The 23,836-nt window shown below is 39.2% G+C and overlaps 1 protein-coding gene across 1 annotated transcript in view; it reads left to right on the plus strand.

The window, feature by feature from the left end:
- The window catches only part of STT3B (STT3 oligosaccharyltransferase complex catalytic subunit B), a 53,583-nt gene that overhangs the window by 24,707 nt on the left and 5,040 nt on the right, over positions 1-23,836 (plus strand). The window contains exons 3-13 of the mRNA XM_033077796.1: positions 461-748; positions 2,411-2,476; positions 7,858-7,957; positions 12,416-12,514; positions 13,879-14,025; positions 15,956-16,004; positions 17,594-17,748; positions 19,413-19,624; positions 19,715-19,902; positions 20,395-20,566; positions 22,814-22,987. Coding sequence (XP_032933687.1) covers positions 461-748; positions 2,411-2,476; positions 7,858-7,957; positions 12,416-12,514; positions 13,879-14,025; positions 15,956-16,004; positions 17,594-17,748; positions 19,413-19,624; positions 19,715-19,902; positions 20,395-20,566; positions 22,814-22,987 — 1,650 coding nt within the window. The remainder of the gene's footprint in view (positions 1-460; positions 749-2,410; positions 2,477-7,857; positions 7,958-12,415; positions 12,515-13,878; positions 14,026-15,955; positions 16,005-17,593; positions 17,749-19,412; positions 19,625-19,714; positions 19,903-20,394; positions 20,567-22,813; positions 22,988-23,836) is intronic.

Raw genomic sequence — 23,836 nt, forward strand, 5'->3', positions numbered from 1 at the left:
GGAAAATGGATATGACTGGGAAATTTTGGCTTTCTTCTTGATGTCTTAGGCTTTTGGGGCTTAGTTTGTTTGGTTTGTTTGTTTGTTTTCTTAAAAAACTGGCTTGAAATTCTCTGACGGTTTTTGGTTTCTACTTCCATACCTTAATGACAAATTCTTTTCATTATATGATAAATGTCAAGCAAGATGGAATATTATCTGTGTGCTGCTCATTCATTTATGAAGTAGATTATATGTTATTGTTAGCATTTGGATAAAATTTAAAGAGCCTAGGCTATTCAGCGGTGTTGTCAAAACATGATTAAAGTAGTACTAAAATAATTTTGTTAGCTTATACTAATACTCACTACTTATATCAATTTAAAAAATTATTGTTTCATTGCAAGTTTTATGTAAACAAACCTACCATTTCTATAATAACCTAGTGTTCTGGTTTGTTTTGGTTTTTATCTCCATATAGGTATACCCAGGACTGATGGTGACAGCAGGCCTTATACATTGGATTTTAAATATGCTTAATGTGACAGTCCATATAAGAGATGTATGTGTCTTTCTAGCACCAGTTTTTAGCGGCCTTACAGCTATTTCTACTTTCCTGCTCACCAGAGAACTGTGGAACCAGGGAGCAGGGCTTTTAGCTGCCTGTTTTATCGCCATAGTTCCAGGTTACATATCCCGATCAGTAGCAGGATCATTTGACAATGAAGGCATAGCTATTTTTGCACTGCAGTTCACATACTATTTATGGGTAAGTAATTACTGAGTCTTTTTCTTTGGAAAGGTTTTTTGGTTCCTCCTCCAACCAAATGACTGATTTTTCTTAGAATCCATTGAATTGTTATTTTCCTCCCTCTCATCCCTCTTCCCCTTGGCTCTTGATTAGGCAAGTACTGAGAAGTCACATGATCTGAACCACTCCATAATCATGCTCTTCAGTTTGCTGTGTAAAAGCACGATTCCACTGAAGCATGTGTCCCCTGTAGTAGTACTAAAAATGATGATGAGTCTATAAATTTAAAGCAGACAGAGGGGTTGTTTGTTTTTTGGTTTGGAGGTGTTAGTATTGTGTGCATCAATTGTTAGCCTCCCTATATAGCTGGTGAAAAGCAGTAGTCTCTGAATATGAAGTGCTTTAAATTGTCTTCTGGGAAGACTTTTGACTGTATGGAGGGTCTGGGCTTTGAATTAAGGATCCAAATTAAATTGTCAAAGCTGTCTAGAGTCAGATACTAGTGTTACTTATGTGCTTAAAAAAAACAGTCTTAGGTCTTTTAATTTGCCTGCTTGCTAAAGCGCCATGTCTACCTCTCCTTAATCTATGCAGAGTTTCATCTGTAAGGTAGTGTTGCAGGAAGGAGTTAAGGGGAGCTGGAGTTTTTCTGGACTGTTGGACCTACTTTGGAAATAACAAAAATAGCATAACTATATTGTTAATTCAGCACAGACACTGTAGGGTACTGTCTCTTGTGTATTCTGGAATGCCTGTACTTTTTGTTATGAGTGGCTCCATGTAAGTACATGGTCATTATAACTTTCTACATAATTTTGTGAAGAGTGCTGGTTTTCATAAGCAGATGCATATTCACAAATGTTTCAGCTTTAGAATATTTCAAACTTGGGATATAGTTGGTAGGGATATAATAGAAGATAATTGAATTTTTTCATGATGGACTGTTGTTACTTAAATGCATTTTTTTAAAATCTGGATTTAAAATAAGCTGCAGCTGGAAAGGTGTGCTGTGTTTGATAACAATAATAGAATCAACCTATGTTGTTACTTTAGAGGAACTGAGATATGATAGCAGTTATCTGTTCTCATGAAATTTGTATTTAATTAAATTGCAAAGTGTAATACTGTTTGCATGAACTCTTGTAGAATCAAATACATTTGATAGACAACTTTCTAGCTTTTTTAGTGTCTGTTCTTCATTCCTGTTCTCCCTCACCACAGTGACCCCATGAATTTCAGACATTCTTATTCTTGGGGTAGTTTCAGGATCCTGCTGAACTTTTAACATTATCTGGATGCTCTCATTAACCTTCAGCGAGTTTTTTGAAATTGCAGAATAGCTATTTTGTCTATAATGGCAGAGTCGGGTCCGATGCCAGACAAATTAAGGTGTGGATGGTCTTCACTTAGAATTATAAAGTGCTCTAATGTCTCAGAGAGAGTAGCCACTGCAACTACCTTTCTACATTAAATTATAAGGCAGAGGGTTGGATTGTATGCTTTTGCTAGAGAAATGCAGCTGACCTCCTTTTGTGTGTGAAAGAATTGCATTTGTCAGTCCAGAAGCATAAAATATAACTTGAAGTGGGCTAAAGAAGTTCTCTCAACAATTGTTTTGGAATGAAACTTTGGAGTATTGTCCAGGATTTGTGATTCATAAATACTTGGTTATTTTTCCAGGTGAAGTCTGTGAAAACTGGGTCAGTCTTTTGGACAATCTGCTGCTGTCTATCCTACTTTTACATGGTAAGGTTTTTATGTATATAAACTTACATAATCCATATGTTGACAAAGGAAAAAAAGGAGGATATTTTGAAGCCATAATATAAAATTGTTGGTTTGTATTGTTATTAAAACCTTAAATATATGACTAAACAACATAGTATGTAAAGGTAAAGCATTTAAATCAACATGATTAAAGCACTTTTTGGGAAAAAAAAGTGAAATATAATAACTTTACTTAAAAATTTTTCCCATGCTGTGAATAGGTGCTCTGATTCATTTGGATTTTTATTTGTGTGCAGGTAAATTAAGGTATAATTTTGATATTTATGTGTCTGTGTGTCATTACTATAATGCAAATATAATCCGAATATTTAGAATGTAAGGATAAAGTTACATTTTTGTTATTTTGAAAGCTATTTCCATGGGTATAATTTTGCCATAAAGTAAAGCTTACCACCAGAACTGATAAATCATTCAGTGCCATAATAAATGATCATAAATGCCCTTTTTATTCTTGATCTGTGAAAATGGAGGCTATTGCAGAGATTTTCCTAAGGGCTAACGGAGGGGGGAAACACTAGTAAAAATGAGGAGATAAAACTAATAAAAAAATTGAGGGAATTGGTTTTTCCCCTCCTCCCCTTCTTCTGAAACCTTAGATTTGAAGAATTCTCCTGTTTGAATCAAGGATATTTTTCCCCTCCCTAACTGATAAACTTTGGGGGTGTATGAAAAAATAAATTATCCTCCAAATAGCCAGGGGTGGGACAGCCAGGCTAATTGCTTGATGACAGTTAAGACTGATGTCTTAAATATTGCTTTTCTACCATCAGGTAACTAGGTTTGCAAGAACAAGGAAGTTCTGCATTGGTTTATGTGTCTTAAAGTCAAGGTTAATTCAAAGGTTGTCTGGATGCTGTCTAGTTTTTCTCTAGCTTTAATGTCCTTTTGGTTTCCTGGGAGACTTTTGCAGTTAATATAGGAAATAATAGCCTTGTGTTTGTCACCAAAGAGGCTAAGATAGCTATTTCTTGTTAAGAGTACAGTAATTTCACGACTATAAGGCGCACCCTTTTGACTAAAATCTCCCCCCAAAACCGGAAGTGCGCCTTATAGTCCGGTGCGCCTTATCTGATCTACAAAGTTGCAACATTTGCCACCCCGGAAGTGAGAGCCCGTCGGCTTCGGGGCCGCCCCCGCGCGGGCCGTCCCGCCGGTATCGGGGCCTCCCCGCCGGCATCGGGGCCGCCCCGCCGGCATCGGGGCCGCCCCTGTGCGGGGCGGACGCGCCGGCTTCGGGGCCGCCCCCGCGCGGGCCGTCCCGCCGGCATCGGGGCCGCCCCCGCGCGGGGCGGACCCGCTGGTATCGGGGCCGCCCCCGCCGGCTTCGGGGCCGCCCCCGCGCGGGGCGGACCCGCCGGCTTCGGGGCCGCCCCCGCGCGGGGCGGACCCGCCGGTATCGGGGCCGCCCCCGCCGGTATCGGCGCCTCCCCGCCGGCATCGGGGCCGCCCCCGCGCGGGGCGGACCCGCCGGTATCGGGGCCGCCCCCGCCGGCATCGGGGCCGCCCCCGCGCGGGGCGGACCCGCCGGCTTCGGGGCCTCCCCGCCGGCTTCGGGGCCGCCCCCGCGTGGGGCGGACCCGCCGGCTTCGGGGCCGCCCCCGCGCGGGGCGGACCCGCCGGTATCGGGGCCGCCCCCGCCGGTATCGGCGCCTCCCCGCCGGCATCGGGGCCGCCCCCGCGCGGGGCGGACCCGCCGGTATCGGGGCCGCCCCCGCCGGCATCGGGGCCGCCCCCGCGCGGGGCGGACCCGCCGGCTTCGGGGCCTCCCCGCCGGCTTCGGGGCCGCCCCCGCGCGGGGCGGACCCGCCGGCTTCGGGGCCGCCCCCGCGCGGGGCGGACCCGCCGGTATCGGGGCCGCCCCCGCCGGTATCGGCGCCTCCCCGCCGGCATCGGGGCCGCCCCCGCGCGGGGCGGACCCGCCGGTATCGGGGCCGCCCCCGCCGGCATCGGGGCCGCCCCCGCGCGGGGCGGACCCGCCGGTATCGGGGCCTCCCCGCCGGCTTCGGGGCCGCCCCCGCGCGGGGCCGGCCCGCCGACATTGGGACGGCTCCCTTGCGGGGGGTGTTAAAGCCGCAGGAATCGGATCGGCTGCTGCGCGGGGGGGGCGAAAGCCGCAGGGATCGGATCGGCTGCTGCGTGGGGGGGGCGAAAGCCGCAGGGATCGGATCGGCTGCTGCACGGGCGGGGCGAAAGCCCCCGGAAACACGGCGGCCGCCGCGCGGGGTGGGCGAAAGCCCCCGGAATCACGGCGGTCGCCGCGCGGGGGGGGCGAAAGCCCCCAGAAGCACGGCGGCCGCTGCGCGGGGGGGGCAAAAGCCCCCGGAAACACGGCGGCCGCCGCGCGGGGGGGGGGCGAAAACCCCCAGAAGCACGGCGGCCGCCATGCGGAGAGGGGGAAAACCGCCAGAATCGGAGCGGCTGCCATGCGGGGAGGGGGCAAGCAGCTGGAATCGGGGCAGCGGCGGCACGGGGCAAGCCTGCCGGCATTGGGTCACCCGGAGCGCCAGGGAACTCCCGGAACAGCGGGGCCCTGGGGATGCTGCACGGAGCGGCGGTGGGCATAGCCCGGCCCTGCCGGGTACAGGCAGGCCCGGGAGCCAATGGCTGCCGGATTGAGGCGGGGCCTCGACCAGCAAGCGTGCGGGAGGAGCTGGGGGCGGAGCCTCGCTGCAAAAAAAAACCCGGTGCGCCTTATAGACCGGTGCGCCTTATCTGATCTACAAAGTTGCAAAATGTGCCGGCTCCCGGGGGGTGCGCCTTATAGTCCGGTGCGCCTTATGGTCGTGAAATTACTGTACGTTTATTTCATTCCATTTCTTCTCCTTTTTGCCATATTGCTTAATAGAGAACCACTTCTTTATAAACAGCATTGCTGTTTATATGGCATTCTAGCGAAATGATCCTGTAGCTTTGGTACATGTTTAAGTGCAGTACAAAAGCCGAAAGTGAGTTTTGGAATCTTTATATAGCACAGTATTTTTTATATTGTACCAGTGTATATGCAAGATTCTTTAAAGGTGCAGATTCTTTAAACATACAGATAACAAATACAATGCTTTCACAATTTTCATGCTAAAAAAATCACACAATAACAGGTTCTTACCATCTTAGTGTGTGATTATCTGTGAGACTATGTGATCATGTGTGTGCATGATATCAGAACTTAAGACCCAATGTCATCATGACAATCAATCCTTGAATATAAATGGGGGGTGCTGTTATATTCTTTTCAAGTTCTATCAGCTCATGAAAGGTTCAGATTCATCTGTAGTTTAGCTTTAAATCTCAGTGATTAGATGATAGAATTATGTTTTATTGTATCTACTTCAGTCCCACATAGATGATGGCTTTCCCTACAGTGTATTTCCCTTTTGGAAAGAATTTTGAGGAGATGCCCTTCTAGATATTTTGCTTGAGTAAATTTTCAGGACAAAGCATAATTGTACTATTTGTTTCATTGTAATAATTTGTCTTTCTCTGATGGAATTAGTTATTTTCAGTGTAAGTTGGAAGGTAGATCACAATTTTGAGGTAGTAAGAGTCAGTCCTTGAATGGGAAGTTTGGAGAACAGCTTGAAAGGTGAATGGCATGGATATTGCATGAACTGACAAATCTTCCCTGATAACTAAATCTGCCTCATAATATATACCTAACTCACTATGGTAATTTGACTCATAGCCTTGCATTGCATTCAGTCTAGAGAAGGGTGTTTTCTCCTTGAATCTATATTTTTAGCCTTCATTTTACTTCATCAGCTTCTGTTTTGTATGGCTTTTCATGACAAGTAGGTAAAATAAAGGAAAGCTTTACACTGAAGCAATCCTGTAGGAGTAATAGCATGTCTCCACTCTTTTTACCAATCTGTGAGGATGCCTCACTTTCATTTGAAAAGTTCCAGAGTGCATCTTCAGTATAATTTTTGGTGCTTAGATTTGGGTTCATATTTAGATAATTAAGGATGCAGGTCTCTGGTCCATGCAAACTGCAGCCTCCTTCATTCAAACCTTTCCCTGAATTTGACAGTGTTCTATTTCCATGTTTGAACTCTATTCTGTCTTACCTGTCTTTATACAGGAGTGTTTTCTCTCATTAAATAAACTTATCTGTGTAAACCGTTATACTTCATACAAGTAATTAAGCGGTAGGATTTTGATAATCTGAAATTACTAGGAGAATTAGATTATTTTATTCTACTTGTTTCACATTGTCTGAATTGCTTGCCATAAATTTTGAAATGCTGGGGTTTGTAGTATTAGTGTCAAAAGATTAATACTTGGCCTCATGGGTTTTTTTTAGAATCTGTTCTACAGAACATAGTAATTTGGGTTTCTTTTTGGCTTCTAGGACTTTAAAAATAACATGAATCTAAAGCCTAAAGTACAATTAAAGTGAAAACTACATTAGCTACCGTATGCTAAAAATGAAGATTTAGGGTAGGCATGGTGCATATGGGAGATGTCTAGACTGTAATTTGATAAAAGGATGTGTTAAAATACTGATTGTCTAGTCAGTATGAGCCCTTTTAAATATGTTAGAAATTTTGATAACACATTGTAATGATAGCTCATAAATCCTTACCTAAACCAGCAGTGATATGTTAATATCACTGTAGTGTTTCAGTTCTAAGCATACCATAGCAGTCCTTCTCAACAGCTCTTGTTGCCACAGGTCTGCAATATGTATAATACTGTTGTGTATCATTCCACAGTGCTCAGTCCTGCTTTCATGTGCATTTATACTCTTCCTTTTGTTTTTTTTTCCTTACACTGCAACCTACATTGGCTGATCTGATCCTGGAGTTCTGCTCCTGGAGGTGTACCTTGCTCCCTTTCCCCTCTCTACCTGGAGACAGTGTTCCCTGTCCTCAGCAAAAAATGCATGGTGCTAAATTTGTCAGAAGAAAGTTTTGAATCCTACATGAGATTATAGAATATCCTGAGTTGGAAGGGACCCACAAAGATCATCAAAGTCCAACTCATGGCCTTACAGGGTGCTACCACTGCCTTGTGTTGCAGTCTTCACCATTGGGGAAAGCTTCCAGCATCACAGTCTCATTTGCCAGAATGACCAGATTATCTTGGAAGAAAGAGATCCAGGAAGGGTAGCCTCTGAAATCCTTGAGCCCATTTTAAACACCTCTGATATGTGGGCTTTGTTATGGTTTGTTTTATAATAAATATTGAGAAGGATTATGTTTGTATTAGTTTTAGTTTTGACCGCTTATGTAGATGGGCTTTGCGTTTTGTTGTTAGACCATCAAGATGTATAAATCCAGCATGGGCTGTCCTAAGAATTTGCAGGTATTTTCAGATCTGATTTCCTGTTCCATTTGTCATAGGTCTCTGCATGGGGTGGTTATGTTTTCATCATCAACCTTATTCCACTGCATGTGTTTGTTCTGTTGCTGATGCAAAGATACAGCAGGAGAGTCTACATTGGTAAGTTTTGTTCATTGCAAAATTGTGCTCAAATACGTAAACATGAAATACAAAATTACTGTACTGATATGTTTTGTATCAAGTGGGTGTTAAGTAATTGTATATCAGATTGAGTTGTTTTAATTTGATTACTGATTATAGTCAGTTGTTTTCTACACATGGAAATAAGGAATTAAGATACAGCCACACTTCCAAAATTTCGTATGTGTAGCTGCTATTTAATTTTTTCCTTTCTAGTGCATGAGAAAGAAAAATGGATGGTTTGATGTAAGAGAACCCTGTTAATATCTTTTAAATATGCATTACATATGTGTACCTTTAATAATGTTTTATATTTTTTTTCTTTCCCAAGTATATAAAACAACTGGTATTTTTTAAAATATGCAGCTGAAATTATGCAAACATATAGATAAAGGCATAGGAAATGTTAAGCAGCTATGTAAGTTCTAGATCACTGAGACAAGGCATGCATGGTAAGAGTCTGTCCACTCCATGGGAATCCTTAAAATTTTATTGGATTAATTGGTCCGCCTTCCTTCCAGTTTCAAGAATGTGTGAATAGGAATCCTGGGAGCCTAACATTTTTATTGATTTGCCTGACATTTAAATACTGTGTAAACTGTTTTTACTGACACTTTACCAATAAAATCAGTCAGCCATGATGTAGGTGTGTGAATGGAATAATTAGTAAACAATTCAGGTATTCTGAGATTTAGAAGTTAGCTGGAACATTTTTGATGTGAAACCTTTACCATAGGTAGGTGGAGAACATAATGTGAACTGAAGCATAATCATAAGGCGTTTCATATTTGTAAATATATTTTCATTCCTCATTTTAATACTGTTTTATCTTTGTATTTTTAATTATTTTAATGGTTTTTTAGTCCCTGCTAGAGAAATTACTTTCTGTTCATATATATGAACCATTATATGCCACAATAATTGCTCCATTTACTCAAGTTGAGTTTTGAATTTTTGTTATCAAAATTATAAATATTGCTTCCATACTTTTTTGTTATTCTATGTAATTGGGAATTGGAAATTCATTAAAATTTTAAAAAGAGAGAAAGAAAAAAGCTCTAACCCATCTTTAATTTTTTATGCTAGTATTACTTAACTTCTTTTTTAACTACTACTCATCTTAAGGGGAAAGTAATTTATCTTGTTTTCCCTTTAAAACTGTTTTATTGAATATTTTCATTTTCTGATTTCTATAAATTAGGCCAGAGAAAATTAAATCTACTAATTATAAAATCCTGAAGCGATATGGTAGCCAAAAACAATAAAGAATAAATGCTCTTGCTTTTTCAGCTTGCAATGAAGTAGTCTTTGAACTCGTGGGGAAAATAGTACTGCATGTTCATAGGAATTAAAGGGTTTGGCAGATGTTTGTTTTGCAAATAGCTACAGTGTTTTGAGATGTTATTGCCCTTCAGCAGTGAGGGATATGTGCTGCCATAGAGTTGTCAGAGTGAAAATGTGATCACTGCTCTGCTGTTCATTGCAACTGCTGTCTTAATTTAAGCTTTCATGGGAAGCCCTAGAGAAGTCTGTACATCTCATATTACTATGTCATTTCTAGGTTTGTTTAACAGGATATTTTTGTAAAACAGGTAAGAATGTTCAAGTACTTCTGAGAGGAAATTCAAGTGTGCTTCACCTCCAAACTATTCAGATAGGGAGAAGAGTTTACAAAAGTGCCTTGAAACAGGGAGAATAGAGATATTTGGGGAGTTTCTGTTGCAATTGCTACTATGCCTGCAGCAATCTCATAATTCTCAAAAAACTACTCATGTGCAGCTAAAACATTTGAAATATATTGTCAGCTGATAATAGCTAGTAAAATCTACATTATTTTCATTATTATGGGGAATTTTTGGGGTTTTAATCTCTAGATCAGTTATTTAAATTTATTTCAAGCTAGCATGAGCCATTTTGTAAAGGATGTGTTAAGTTTAATCCAACGTAACATAAAGGTGGAGAATAGTGTTTGGCAGAACCAAAATTTAAAAATAGTGGTGGTTTTTCATACACCAAGGAAAAGGTTAATGGGACATGATTGATAAATCTGGGAGTATAATTCAGAATCATATAATGAATAAAAATTCCCAGAATGTGAAGGGTTTGCCAATTTTAAAGTATTTTAGGGCTGGAAGGCAGATGACTCTATTAGCCAGATAGTTTCTGACCCATTTGGCATCAATAGTGATGATGCTACCTCTATTTGAAAGCTCAAGCTGTGCTTTTATTTTTTCATCTTGACAATGGCCAGTGCCTTCCATTTGGATCCTCTAGTTTAATCATTATGAACAAGTGCTTACAATTCCCATGTATTAGCAGAGAACTGAACAACTATTCAGATACAGCAACCATTGATACTGTCTTCTATTATTGTAGTCTCTCTTTAGTTTCTCATACGTTTAAAAAATAAATGGTTTTACACTTGGAGGATATAGATTTATGTTTGCACACTTCTATTTAATAGTTCTTCATACAATTTATTTAGGTTCTGTATAATTATCAGAATATTTAATAAAACACTTGAGGATCTTCCAGAATTTAAAACTTAATTTCAGTAATTCCTTGTTATAAGTCTTGGATTTTCAAATAGTGAACAGGCATGCATTTATGTCAACTACTTCAATATACTAAAATTTCAGATTGTTTATGTATGGTGATTGTAATCCATTAATTGAAAGTATGTGGCAAATATATGATTATACTCACTGGAGAAGCTTTTCAGCAGGTCTTTCCTGCATTTGTGTGGTGTACTGCAAATTAAATTCTTTGTAAAATGACTTTATCCACAGTGGGTTAGAATGGTTTTGTTCTGGAGTTGGTCAAAGTTATAACCATAAGAACAGCATGCAGGAATCAAAATTAACTTCTTGTTTTTTCAAAGACTGTGCAAACTGTAGAATATAAAGGAACATGAAAAGTTTGTGATGACATATCATCCTGATGTTTCTAAGTTCCTAGAAAAATTGTCGTGTTGTGTAAATTACCATTTTCAGTACCAGGCAGTATGTAGCTTTTTGAAAGAAGTGGGAGTAAGAAATTGGGGTGGGGATGAGCAGTGCACATAGCAAGTATAGTAGTTGCAGGACTGGTCTTAAAAAATGATGATTTAAAGTGGTCTAACAAATGTGAAATGTAGTGATTTATGACAATCATTGATCTTCCACAGGATGGCAGTGTTGTAACAGTTGCATGGTACAGTGAATTATTTATGTTGCAGTGAATTCTTCAAAAATTGAGCTTCCTACAGGAAAATGCATTTCAGTCACTTAAGAGGGTATAGATGAGTAGCTAGGCCAAACTGTGCAATGCAGGTTCTTGAAAAAAGAAACCGAGTGCTTGGAAATATCATCCCTGTCACTTCTGACTGGTTTGGGACTCAGACTGTGCCCTGGGAGCATAATCCCTTAGTGTGACCGTATAGGTGTTGTGGAAATGACACCACTGCTCAATGATGCACTCTGCAGTACTGATCTCATGGAGCTTAGTAAAGGACTCTATGAGAATAGGGATCTCTTCATAAGATCCAGGCTATCTACAGCCAGATGGTGGTTTAGGATTTGTGGGAGTTAAAAAATCTTACAGGTGGATTATTGCTCTTTGCCACAGAAGGAACAGAACTTCATTTGGACTTCAGGTTGGCTGGTTACTTCAAATGTAGTCAGCCTCATGGCTTTTCACATTTAGTATTTTTATCTTCCCTTTCCATCTCCTCTTCACCCTGTAATATTGAGGACCAAAACCCCTTTCAAAATAAAGTATATGAATATTAATGCATATGCAATAAAAATTCATGTTAATAATAGTAATTTTAATATTAATGATGCTCTTGGCCTCTATTTTCTGGGGAGTTATAAATCCCCAGGGTTGACACAGCTCTATCATACATATCCTGAATATTAATTTTAATTTGATTGTCTTTCCATTTCTTGCATTCCCTCTGCTCTTCTGTTAAATAAAGAGCAATGGTGCCTTTTGGTTTGTATTTTCTAAAGAAGTAGTGGACTCTTAAGTGTTTTGTTTTTTTGAGGTCTGGTCCTTTCAATTTCTCCTCATACAGAAAGCTTCTTATGTCACTTGTCATTTGAGAGTTCTTTCCACATCTATGACTCTCAAAAACAAGATGGGAAGAGAAAACTTCCTTTCAAGATGGAGAATCTTAGATTTAGACTTATTTACCTAGGAGGAGGAAAAACAGTTAGAACAATACTGCTACATCCACTAAAATTGGTTGCAATAGACAGCTTTATTCTAATCAAAGAAGAAAAAAAGTAATTAGGATGGCTGAAATATTGAACATAGTACAGTTCTGTTTTGCTGTCAGGGAAGTTAGGGGAGAAGATGGACTTCTCTCTGAAGATGGAGCCAGTGCTTTTTCAAACATGTATTAATTTTGTTCCCATCTTTCTCTTCCCCTCTCCTCACGTTTTTCTATCCTAGCATATAGCACTTTCTACATTGTGGGGTTAATATTGTCGATGCAAATACCTTTTGTGGGATTTCAGCCAATTAGAACCAGTGAACACATGGCAGCTGCAGGTAAGAAAATGAAATTTTTGCATCCAACAGTCTGCTTAACACAGGAAGACGTCAAACATTTGCAGTTTTGTTTCCTTTTATTAGAAATAACACAGCCAAGCAACTTGTTAAAGAAAGAGATATAATTTAGTGTCCGTTGGGAAGTCTTCTTTCCAATTGACACATTATCCTATTTTTGTGTGGGCTAATGGAGGTAAAATGCTTCCATAAGATTGGATCAGTTAGCATTCTGACGAGCACTTACTAGCAGGCCAAATTACTAATCAGGAGGGTGATTTCTAAATAACTGATTTCAATCATCTTTGGGGTTTTTTTATTTCTTTAAGTTGATTTTTCAGTAGTTGTTTGCAGTCAGAGATCGTGATTTCTAGATAGCAATAACCTCTGCCAACACTGAATTTAAGTGGATGCACTGTTTATGTGATATAGTTCAGTTTGTTAGATTCCCCAGGTTTTCTCTTATATTTAGTAACTTACCAAAATGTATTTGGGACAGTGATGGGACCATCATTAAAATTTAACACAAAAATACTTTCAAAATGGAGACTTGCAACAATCTGAATATAATGGAACAAGAATAAAATTACCAAACCATATTTGTATTCTGAATAATTTCACATTTATTTAGTGAATAGAGTTTTTGTCTTTCTCTAGGAGTTCAGAACTAGTGAATTTCATTGTGTACCTCAAATTCTTTGTTAATTTGAAGAAAGACGGTACAGTTATGTTTTATTTTATTCCTCTGCCAACCAGCACTGAATTTTGATTTTTGAAAGGATTCATCAGTGGATTGATCTGATTATATACTGTGAAATGAGTAATAACTGAAATACCATGTCCAAGTTCTGGGTTTAATGTTAAACTCTGAACAGCCTTTTTGAGGGTGTTGGGTGCTTCACCAGTGAATTCTGGTGTTTCAACATGAACTTTATATAATTCAGTCAACTTAATATTTATTTGGTTTGTTTTTTCTTTCGTCAGTTCATCCTGTTTTATTCAGTATCTTAGTTTGCATATATTTCTGTATTAACATTGTGTGTTGCCTGAAGTCTGTCTCTTAATTTTTCATCACATCTAACTAGGTGTGTTAGCCTATGTTCTTGTCATAATCGGTGCAATCTGGTTTTTGGGTGATTCTCTCCTTTAGAATGTTTTATCTCATTGGAAGTTTGTTTTTGCAAGAAAGTGTCATCCCTGTTAAGTATTGAAGGCTATTTGTCAAAAAGTGATGTTATACTAGTTTCTAGATGTTAGGGTGTACCTTGTGTTTATTTTTTCCAATTCAAATATGGGCAAATATGCTGGTTCCTTTAACAGCTGTGCTGCTTTTGAGCATTTAAACATGAACTTTCCTCTTTCCATAGGTGTTTTTGCACTGCTGCAGGCTTACGCATTTTTGCAGTATCTGAGAGACAGATTAACAAAGCAAGAATTTCAGACATTGTTCTTCTTGGGCGTCTCACTAGCTGCTGGTACTGTATTCCTGAGTGTCATCTATTTGACATACACAGGTAAATAAACGTGAAACGCATTTACCTTTACAGCTTATAAGCCAGATGATCAACATTTGGTTTAGCCTAAAGTAGTTGCTTCAACATTTTGGACTATTTAATAGCAGTTTTATTTTTGTTACTTATGATGTTGTTTTTCAAAAACAAATTCTTAGCATTTCTGTTTGTTTCAAAGTCTTCTAAAACGTAGTGGCTTGATTTGCTTTTCTTTGCATGAGTTACCAGAATTTTCAGACTGGCATATCAAAACAAAAATCTCAGCATGCAGCCAAATATGTATTCTGTTGCAGTTCTTGGGAAGTGTTGTTTTCATCTTCTGAAATTCACTGATCAGTATCCCTGCTTCATCAGCTGGAACAGGCCTTGTTCCCTCAGCTTCTGACAGGCTCTGGGCTCCTGACCACGTCACAGCACTCTGATCTTACTTGATTTTCTTAATAATCCTCTTGCAGAAGAGGGTGCCCACATCTGGATCCTTTATCCCAGATGCAGCATCTGGAAGAATGAGCTTCAGGTTTTGGACTGAGGTCCTGCCTGCCACAAGGCATGTCAGCCACTCCTTTCAATTTAGCAGAGTTCTTTTTGGCCTCTGGGATATTTTTACTTTCTATGAGCCACCAGCTGGACCCTGATCCACTGTGTACTACCATGAGCTTGTCAGGACAGCCAGTTTTCAGCCAGTCAGATGGTCCATTTGTCCTGTCCATTCTTCTTCAGCTGTAAATGAGCGATGAGGAAAACATTTATCAATGTATTTCAGAAGGCTGTGTTCCATGGTCTTTTCAGCAGCTCAGGTTACTGCCCTTTAGCTTCCTGCATACAACTTCCTGCCTTGCCTAGAGGTGCAGCAGTAGCCAACTCCCAGGCACCCTTATCACCCAAGTGAAGATGGTGGGTAGCTCTCATGCTGGCCAACTCTTCCAGCACCCTCAGGTGAATGTTATCTACATCTAGAGAAGGTCATAACCAGTAGTTCCCTGTGTGCTGACAGCTCCTTCTTCATGTGCATGCAGTGGATTGGGAGCAATTTCTTCAGCTGAAGACTGAAGGGAAAAACATGTCTTCTATTAGAACATTAACCACAATATTTAAGTGTCTAAATTAGATACTAAACTAAACCCTTTAGTCAGATTATACTAATTTTGAATGTAAGATAGGGGGAAGACTTACTGAGTCATGCACAAAAACTTGGGTAATCATAAAAGGATTTAACCTTCTCTTATTTCTCCTTGTCTGTATCTGTCTTCAGGAGGAGCTGAAACAGTTGCAAAAGAAAGGGGAAATAAGAATTTAAGAATCATCTAGTAACTTCTAATAATAACTTTTATCTTTCATCTAATAATTACACTGTTTCTTTTCATCTTATCATATTCAACTTACCTAAGAGCCTTGTTTTATAAAATAATGCGCAAAGCTTATCAGCATGTCTAATAGCAGCTTTTATATTCCATGCCACAAGTAGATTCACCAGGAGTGAAATAAAAGGAAACCAGCGTTTCGTTTAGTGTTTGTGTTTTGGCTGTGGAGTGTTCCCAGTTTCCTGCTCTGACATTTCAGAAAAATTAAATGCTTTCCTATCAATTATGCTTTCTTTTTCTCATGCTCTTTCACAGAGTATAGTTTGCAATCTGTCATATTATTTGAGAAATATTTAATATTGCTTTGCTTTGACTTTTGGAAGTGTGCGTGTCTTGATACTCAGATTGTACTTAACAAGTACAATGTGATCCTGTAAGTGTGTTCTAAAACCAGCTTACTTCATGGTTGGGAGATTTTATAGCCTGCCTAATGCAGTAGGTATGGTTCACATATATTACAAGTTCAATGAAAATTTCTTTGGCTTTGTGTTATAACTTGAGGGAGTAGAAAAATTATTGCATTTAAAAACCTAGGCAGCAAAAAGGTTTTTCTTCCTCCTTCTGTTTTTCAGGTTATATTGCTCCTTGGAGTGGCAGATTTTATTCATTGTGGGACACTGGGTAAGTAAGGATATAAGATTTAAATATTGGTAGCATTTTACTGAAAACTAACAATCATTTGCTCTCCTCATCCCCAAATCAATTTAGTATTTCAGCCAAGGAGAATCAGTTGTCTAAAGAGAGTATTTGTAGTAGCTGTTTGATCTTTATAACCATTTCACTAATTTGTCTATGAAATTTCTTGCTTCTTTGCAAGTCTTTGAATATGTAATGATATGGGGTTTTTTGTATGAAAGTCTAGTGTGTATGTCAGTGTGAAATAACTGAAAGCTATGCCAACACTTGAGTACACATTTTAAAATTACTAAGAGCCTTAGACTATTTTCATTGTGCAACATTGCACAAAATCTCATTGCACATATGATCTTGCACATTGCCTCTATTACATTCATACATTCCTTTTGTATATACAGATGTCTGCTCTGAACAATGGTTTTATTAATGTGTGTTTTCCCGTGTAAAAATCTTGTTAATCTTTTGTTTTAGTTAACCTTTGAAAATATTATATTGGATTTATTGGATTCTTTAGTCAGCCCAGAGAAAAGGAATAAAATGGAAAGTATTTCTCTCAGATAAATATTATAAAGTGAAATTCAGTTGGTAGCTTTTATTTTTTTTTAATATTTAAAGCAAGGATAGAAGAACTTAGAACTTTGAGCAGTTCAGACTTTTTTTCAGGCTTAAAAATCCAGCTCATGTAGGATTCTGTCTCAGCTCTGTAATAAATGTAGTAGAACAGATGTCAATAAAGAAGCCTCAGATTTACTTGAGTAATATATAGATGTTGTTCTTTGCCTGTCTCTATACATATATATATATGTGTATATATATGTGTATATGTATATATGCAAAACATTAAACTTTTGAGGGCTTGTCTACATTAGAATAACACATTCTGTTAAAACACACAATACAGTTTTGAAAGAGAGCTAGATCTCAGTGAAGAAAAGGACATATGTCTGATACCTCACCTTTCAATCATGGTAGCGCCCTAGATTAGGTCCATATGTATCGTTGTCTGTAATATAGAGCACAGTTCTGCACTGAGTGTTTGACATGTTGTTTAGATGACATGTGTCTCCAAGTGTAGACAAGGCCTGATTTTTTCCAGCATCTGAAAGAATGTAACTGATCTGGTATTTAATACTGTAACTGTCTTTACTAAGAAAATGAAGATATTCTGTGTAGAGGTTTTGAACTTGAACCAATTGAAAATTTAGGAGATTTACTGGCATTGATGATTCTCTTCAAAAATGTAGTAAAGGTGGCTTCCATAGCTGTGTTTTCATTTTGGTGAATTTGGCTTCATATTTAGCCATAAACAAATAAAACATCCTTAGTTTTCATTATCTTAATTAGTATGGAAATAATTGTTGTTTTAAATAACTATACACCAAATGTTTCCTAGATACAATAAGACCTGAGGACTTCTTTGGTATAAGAGTTTCATCAGATTTCTGCTGATTAGGGCACTTGCCATTTAAAATTGAAATGCTTCCTTTGAGATAAATTTCAGAATTCCTAATGTTTGCAAGTTTTAATAATTTTATCTTTTCAAAATAATTTGAACTGAATTTTTTTTAAAAAAGGTATGCGAAAATTCACATCCCGATCATTGCCTCTGTGTCTGAGCATCAGCCTACAACATGGGTTTCCTTCTTTTTTGATCTGCATATTCTCGTGTGTACTTTCCCAGCAGGGCTGTGGTTCTGTATCAAAAACATCAATGATGAAAGAGTCTTTGGTAAGAGAAAATATTTTTAAATTATTTTGAAAACGTTTGCCTTCAACTTGATTTTACTTTGGTTTTGTTTGCTCAAAGCTATATGTGGCTTGTTCTAAAATATGGTTTAAAAGTGATGTGTTTAAAGGTGATTATTAAGAGTTGCCCACACCCAGCAGTCTTTAAAACAGTTTATAAAAAGTGCAGAGTTTGCTGAAATGATGATGGAGTGTAGTTCCAGGAGATGGGATGCTGTCTTTTGTTATGTTCAGTTCTGCAGCTGGAGATGCATGTTCTGGCAGGATAGAGTTCCACAGCACAGATCAGCCAAGAAAACAGCTCAGTGCAAAGGCAGGGTCCCTACTCTGGGCATCTGGCACTCATCCCATCACAAATCCCATTCAAAATGCCTTTGCTTTCCAGGTTTTCTGCTGTTTTAGTGAACAACTTGCTTTGGAACAAGTGCTGCATAAGGCACAAGCCAGAATGGAAGTGTGGAGTCTCCCTATGTCAGTGACTCTTTTTTTTTTTTTTTTGTGCCAAACTGTATTGTGAAAACCAGCTTCTGATTTTGAATGAGGCTTGTAAGCAGTTGTAACCCATATGGAGGAGTGAAGATCACTCAGGTTTTGGACTTTCAGAGGGACAGGAGGCTCCAGGCTAATACAGCTGCCACTTTGGCTACCTAAGACACGTGTGGGCAGTAGGAATGTTTACTCTGAGGTAGTCTGTGCTGTGTGCCTTGCAATAAATGTTTGTCAAGACCAGTGCTGGGCAATTTGCTGTCAGCCTCCTACTGAAGGCTGCACCTTCCTTTTAACACAGTATAAAGAGACCTCTGAGTGAAGATAGAGAACCATCATGCCTTACCACAATGTAGAAAATATTTACATGATGTAGTTTGATAAATCGGTGTCCCTTGATCTCTCTGGCAAATCTTTCACAAGAAGATATTGTTAAACTGTAACAGACAAGGAGTCTACCACAAAGAAACCACTATTGGATATTCCCAATCAAGTGTATACAGGATTGTTTTGGTTTTTTTTCTTTTCAATAAATGTGTTCTTAATATTTTGTAATATTCTGAAAATCTTGGTTTATGTTTTGTGGAAGACAAAATGGAGGTAATACTGCTCAGGAATACTTCTTTCAGATTAGGGCTCCTAATATAATGTTATTCATCTGTATAGAATTATAATGTAGACAAGCCCCCAATTTGCTCACAGATACCTCTGACTTAAATCAAAATTTAATATTTACATGAAATTGTAACACTTCCTTTTGCTTTTTCAGTTCTAATAACTTGTTTGGTCTAGAGCTGTTTGACTCTTCTAATCAAATGAAGTTACCTATTATTCTAGTAGTATTGTTGATGTGTAATATTAAATTTCACTAATAATGTACCTTCTGACACTTTACTAATGAATATTGAAAATGGGTTTATGTTATTGTTAACAGTTGTCGAGATGAATCTCAGGAAGGGTTTGAGATTTCAAAGGGATAAATGTTAATTCAGCCGTATGTCTGTAAATTAAAAAGCAATGAAATGCAAGATGCACACTCAAGCCTTTATACACACAGATGCTCAATCCACTTCCAGAAGTAGTTTTATGGAGAGCATGTACGTGTGCAGTGAGAGTGAGTATTATTTTCTAAATGTCACCATTAGATGTGTTTCCTTGCAGTTGCTCTGTATGCAATCAGCGCTGTTTACTTTGCTGGAGTGATGGTTCGCCTGATGCTCACTTTGACTCCAGTGGTCTGTATGCTGTCAGCAATTGCTTTCTCCAATGTCTTTGAGCGTTACTTGGGTGATGATATGAAGAGGGAAAATCCACCAATAGAAGACAGCAGTGATGAGGATGACAAAAGGAACCCTGGCAACCTGTATGATAAGGTGAGGGGAAGAAGCAAGAGTTAGAAAACTTGGGTTCCAATGTCAAGGATGATAGAAATTGCCATAACAGATGCATTTGTGTTTGTTTAGGCAGGCAAAGTGAGAAAACATGTGTCTGAGCAGGAAAAAACAGAAGAAGGGCTGGGTCCCAATATCAAAAACATTGTGACTATGCTGATGCTGATGTTGTTGATGATGTTTGCTGTTCACTGTACCTGGGTAACCAGCAATGCATACTCCAGCCCCAGCGTGGTTCTTGCCTCCTATAACCATGATGGGTAAGTAAGGTCTACAGTCTGAAGTGATTAAAAGGCAAAAGCCTTTTTTACTGCCATTGTATTAGCAAATTGCTTTGCCTTCTTTAAATCACTTATGAGTATATAAAGGAATTGTGACCTGAATAAAAAAATACTCATACTCTAATTTTCAAAAAGATACAACATTTTCTGAAATATTTAATGAAATATATAAACATAATCTTACCCAAAGCCAATAAAAACAATGGTTAAAAAAAAGCCTTGGAGTCAACTGCGAAAACTTGTGTAATAATATATATTTGACTGGAAATGCATTTAGTCATCTTCAAAAGTAGTTCAACTTCTGGACATTCAGCTATCAGAGAGTTCAAACTTACGACTGCTGGTGACAAAATCCCTCAATGGGAGCTGAACTCATAAGAAAATCCTTATTTGTGAACCCAGACTTATCATGGTGCAGTTAATTTGTTGGTAGTATTTGTCATGATGCAGATCAAATGAACTGTTTTCCAGCACTCGGAATATCCTGGATGACTTCAGAGAAGCCTATTACTGGCTCAGACAGAACACAGACGAGCACGCCAGAGTGATGTCGTGGTGGGATTATGGGTATCAGATAGCGGGAATGGCCAACCGGACAACCCTGGTTGATAACAACACTTGGAACAACAGCCACATCGCCTTGGTAAGGGTGGCAGCTTTCTATGGAGCAGAAACACCAAAATGTGTACACTGCAGTCCAGTATGAAATTGCAGATGTCTCTTAGAGTGATTGATACTGAGGAAAAATTGCATAGAGTGAGAAAGACAATTGTTGAAGGAACGTACTTTTTTCATTTGTTAAAACTCAAGTATATTGATTGGTTTTGCTTCTGAGTTTCGTTTTGTTTATTTGGAGCTTCCAAAACTTCACTTCCACTTCAATTTATCTTCTTTTCTTTGGGGGAGGATTGACAAAACCTAAGGTAACCATTCCCCTTGGGATTAATGCTGTAACAACTGGTACCACTTCATTACTGGCCTATCAAAGTAAAGATCCTTGCATTTCAGCAGTGTTACTGCTGAGTAAATTTTTCAGTGGCATTATGAAAACTGACCACATGACTTGACAAATTTTCAGACGTGGGAAATCACAGGAAGTGACTAGCTGTGGAAGTGTAGCAGACTGAATGCAGTTCTGTCTTACCAAATTTGCAGATAGACAAAAAGTCTGCACATTTAATTTCTTTTGCTTCTGAAGAGTAAGTTTAAGCTTTGTACATGTGCTTAAAAGGCAGGGTGTTAGCATTGCCTGTGGTTACGGGCCACCACCTTGGGCAACCAACTTGTGCTCTGCTCAAGAAATTAGAATAGTTTCTTGTGTTCTTTCTGTTTTGTGTCAGTAGTGAGTGCAGCTGTGAACCAGATCTGCCCAAAAGCAGTGTACAAAGCCAACAAATTAACATAACTGTGCTTTGAGCACAGTCCCAAAAAATGTGTATTGGGGGAAGAGGGATCACACATCCACGCTTTTTACAAGGCAGGAAACTCCATTCAGCTAGAAGCAAGCTTGGGAAATTGTGCTTACACTGTTAATATTAGTCTAATGTCACTCAACATGCATTACTACATTCTGAGGCACTTCTAATTTGGTTGTTGACCTGACAGCATTGGTGTGTTTTAATGGACACTCAGTTCTGATATCTCTATGTAGATATGTATATTTACAGGAAATAGAAATGCAGGTATGGCATCCAAACTCAGTTTCTTTCAGGACAAGGTGCATAATGTGAATAGAGACTGTGGAAGTCATCTGTGTTGCCTAAGGAAAATAATCACATGGCAGCAACTGCCAATAATGGCTTTCAGTAAAGAATTCTCCCGAGTATGACTGCTGGATTGTCAAGTTCCATTTTGGAATGAAGACTCCATAAAGGGGGACCCAAGCAGTAAATGTGTGTTGTGGCCAGTACCTGCACTTGTGCTGTAAATCGAGGCATGCCCTGGAGATGTGTCCAGATCATTTTCTCCTGCACAGAGATGGAAGTCTGGCAAATAACCTCACATTAATTAGGATAAAGGCCAAGAAGCTGAGGTTTTTGGTTTTTTGACAGCTTGCTGTGTAACCTTAGTGTTCTCTAATTACATTCTTAGTTGAGTGTTACCATGTCAGATGCAATATTACATATATTGTAGTTAATCCCTTAGACCATAGCAATACTTTACTTTGCCTTAAGTACAAGACCTTCAAGAGCAAACAGAACTGCTGAATTGCATGCCAGTTGCTGCCCAAATTCTCTTAAGTGTGGGAAGTGACCAGGATACAAGAGGTGCTGGATACAGCTCTAAGAAGCTTTATTCTGACATTTTCTCTGTGTAGATTTACCTTGAATTCAGTGCTGAGGGTGCCTGTGTGCTACTTAGTGCAATGCACAATGGCTGCTTCATTAATGAAGGACAGAGTTAAAGGAAAAAAAATAAATTCACATTTCAAATAAATGGCACACTTTGGGCAGTGTCTGAAGCTTTGAAAATAATTTGTAATTAGGTATTTTCTGCAACACTTAAGGTTGTAGAATGTAGGTGCCACAGAAGGAAAACGCTTGTCTACATTTCATTCTCAAAACACTTCTTTCATCAGGCAGCACTCCTCTTACAGAAGAGAAAATATTTCAGTTTAGTTTGGGCTTTTGAGTTTCTAGATATTAACAATGCATTTTTTTAATCTAAAATGAAAATGTTGGCTTTGGTTGACATGTAGGTGTTAGAGAAACACAGAACTGCAGGCTGGAAGGGAACACAGCGCGTCACCAGCTCCAACCTTCCTGCTCAAGCAGGGCCATCCTGGAGCACATGGCACAGGATTCCTGGGCTTTGGTCTGGCTGTATTGATCTGTGGAGCTGTTCAGTAGGCAGCTATGCAGAAATTTAAGATATTTTTGCAATGATACAGGTGGGAAAGGCAATGTCATCAAATGAGTCTGCAGCATACGAGATCATGAGAAGCCTGGATGTGGATTATGTTTTGATTATTTTTGGTGGTGTGATTGGCTACTCTGGTGATGATATTAACAAGTTCTTGTGGATGGTGAGAATAGCAGAGGGGGAGCATCCCAAAGATATACGGGTAAGTGGAACCTCTGCTTTTTGTTCTTTTTAAAAACCCTTCGCTTGTCTGGGAGTGGTCACTACTGCGGAGGGAAATCTCTTCTACTTTATTGCCATTTTGCTTAAAACATGTGCTGGGGTTGTTTTTCTAGAATAGTAGCAGTGCAGTTGCCTGTAGCCCAGTGTCTTTCAGTGTTTGAGTCTGAAAGGTCAGTGGCCTCAAAAGCTTTTCACATTTTTGCACGATACCAAAAGTAGGATTTTTTTTTTAATTCTTGTCTGTATGTCTCCCTGTGCATCATCAAATGATTGAAAAAAGTAGGAGCATTCAGACTGTTTAAACAGCATTACAAATTTCTTCAAACTCTGTAATAGTAGGAGACGAGTGAAAGTGTTAATATTGACTCATGTAGGGTTTAAGCTGTTCAAACACCTCTGAGATTGCAGAAGTGTGTAGTAATATTTTCTTAAGCATAACAAAACTCCTAGATATTGAGCACAGGCTTAAGGGAGTAGCCCATGTGCGTACTTTCACCTTGTAACTGAGATGAAAATGGCAGAATTTTTTTGTTTAACCACAGAGAATATATGAAGTTTATAGTGACCCTGCAGATCCTCGTATATTAACAATACTGTGTTTGTTGCCTTTTTGAAGAACAGATGCCCAACTAAATTTTACAGTTTAGGTAATTTTTCCAGAACCACTTACAGTGATGTGACAAAACTTTAAACAGAAAAAAAGTACAGATTTAGGAAAACTGATCTACTGGGGTCTGGGTTACAAGCAGGTAGTTTGCAACTATGTCACTTTTAATGAGCACCTTCTCTTTCATTCTAAGGTTACCTTAAATCAGCGTTTCCAGTTGAG

This window comes from Catharus ustulatus, chromosome 1 (assembly GCF_009819885.2).
Source record: "Catharus ustulatus isolate bCatUst1 chromosome 1, bCatUst1.pri.v2, whole genome shotgun sequence".
NCBI classification, from domain to species: Eukaryota; Metazoa; Chordata; class Aves; order Passeriformes; family Turdidae; genus Catharus; species Catharus ustulatus.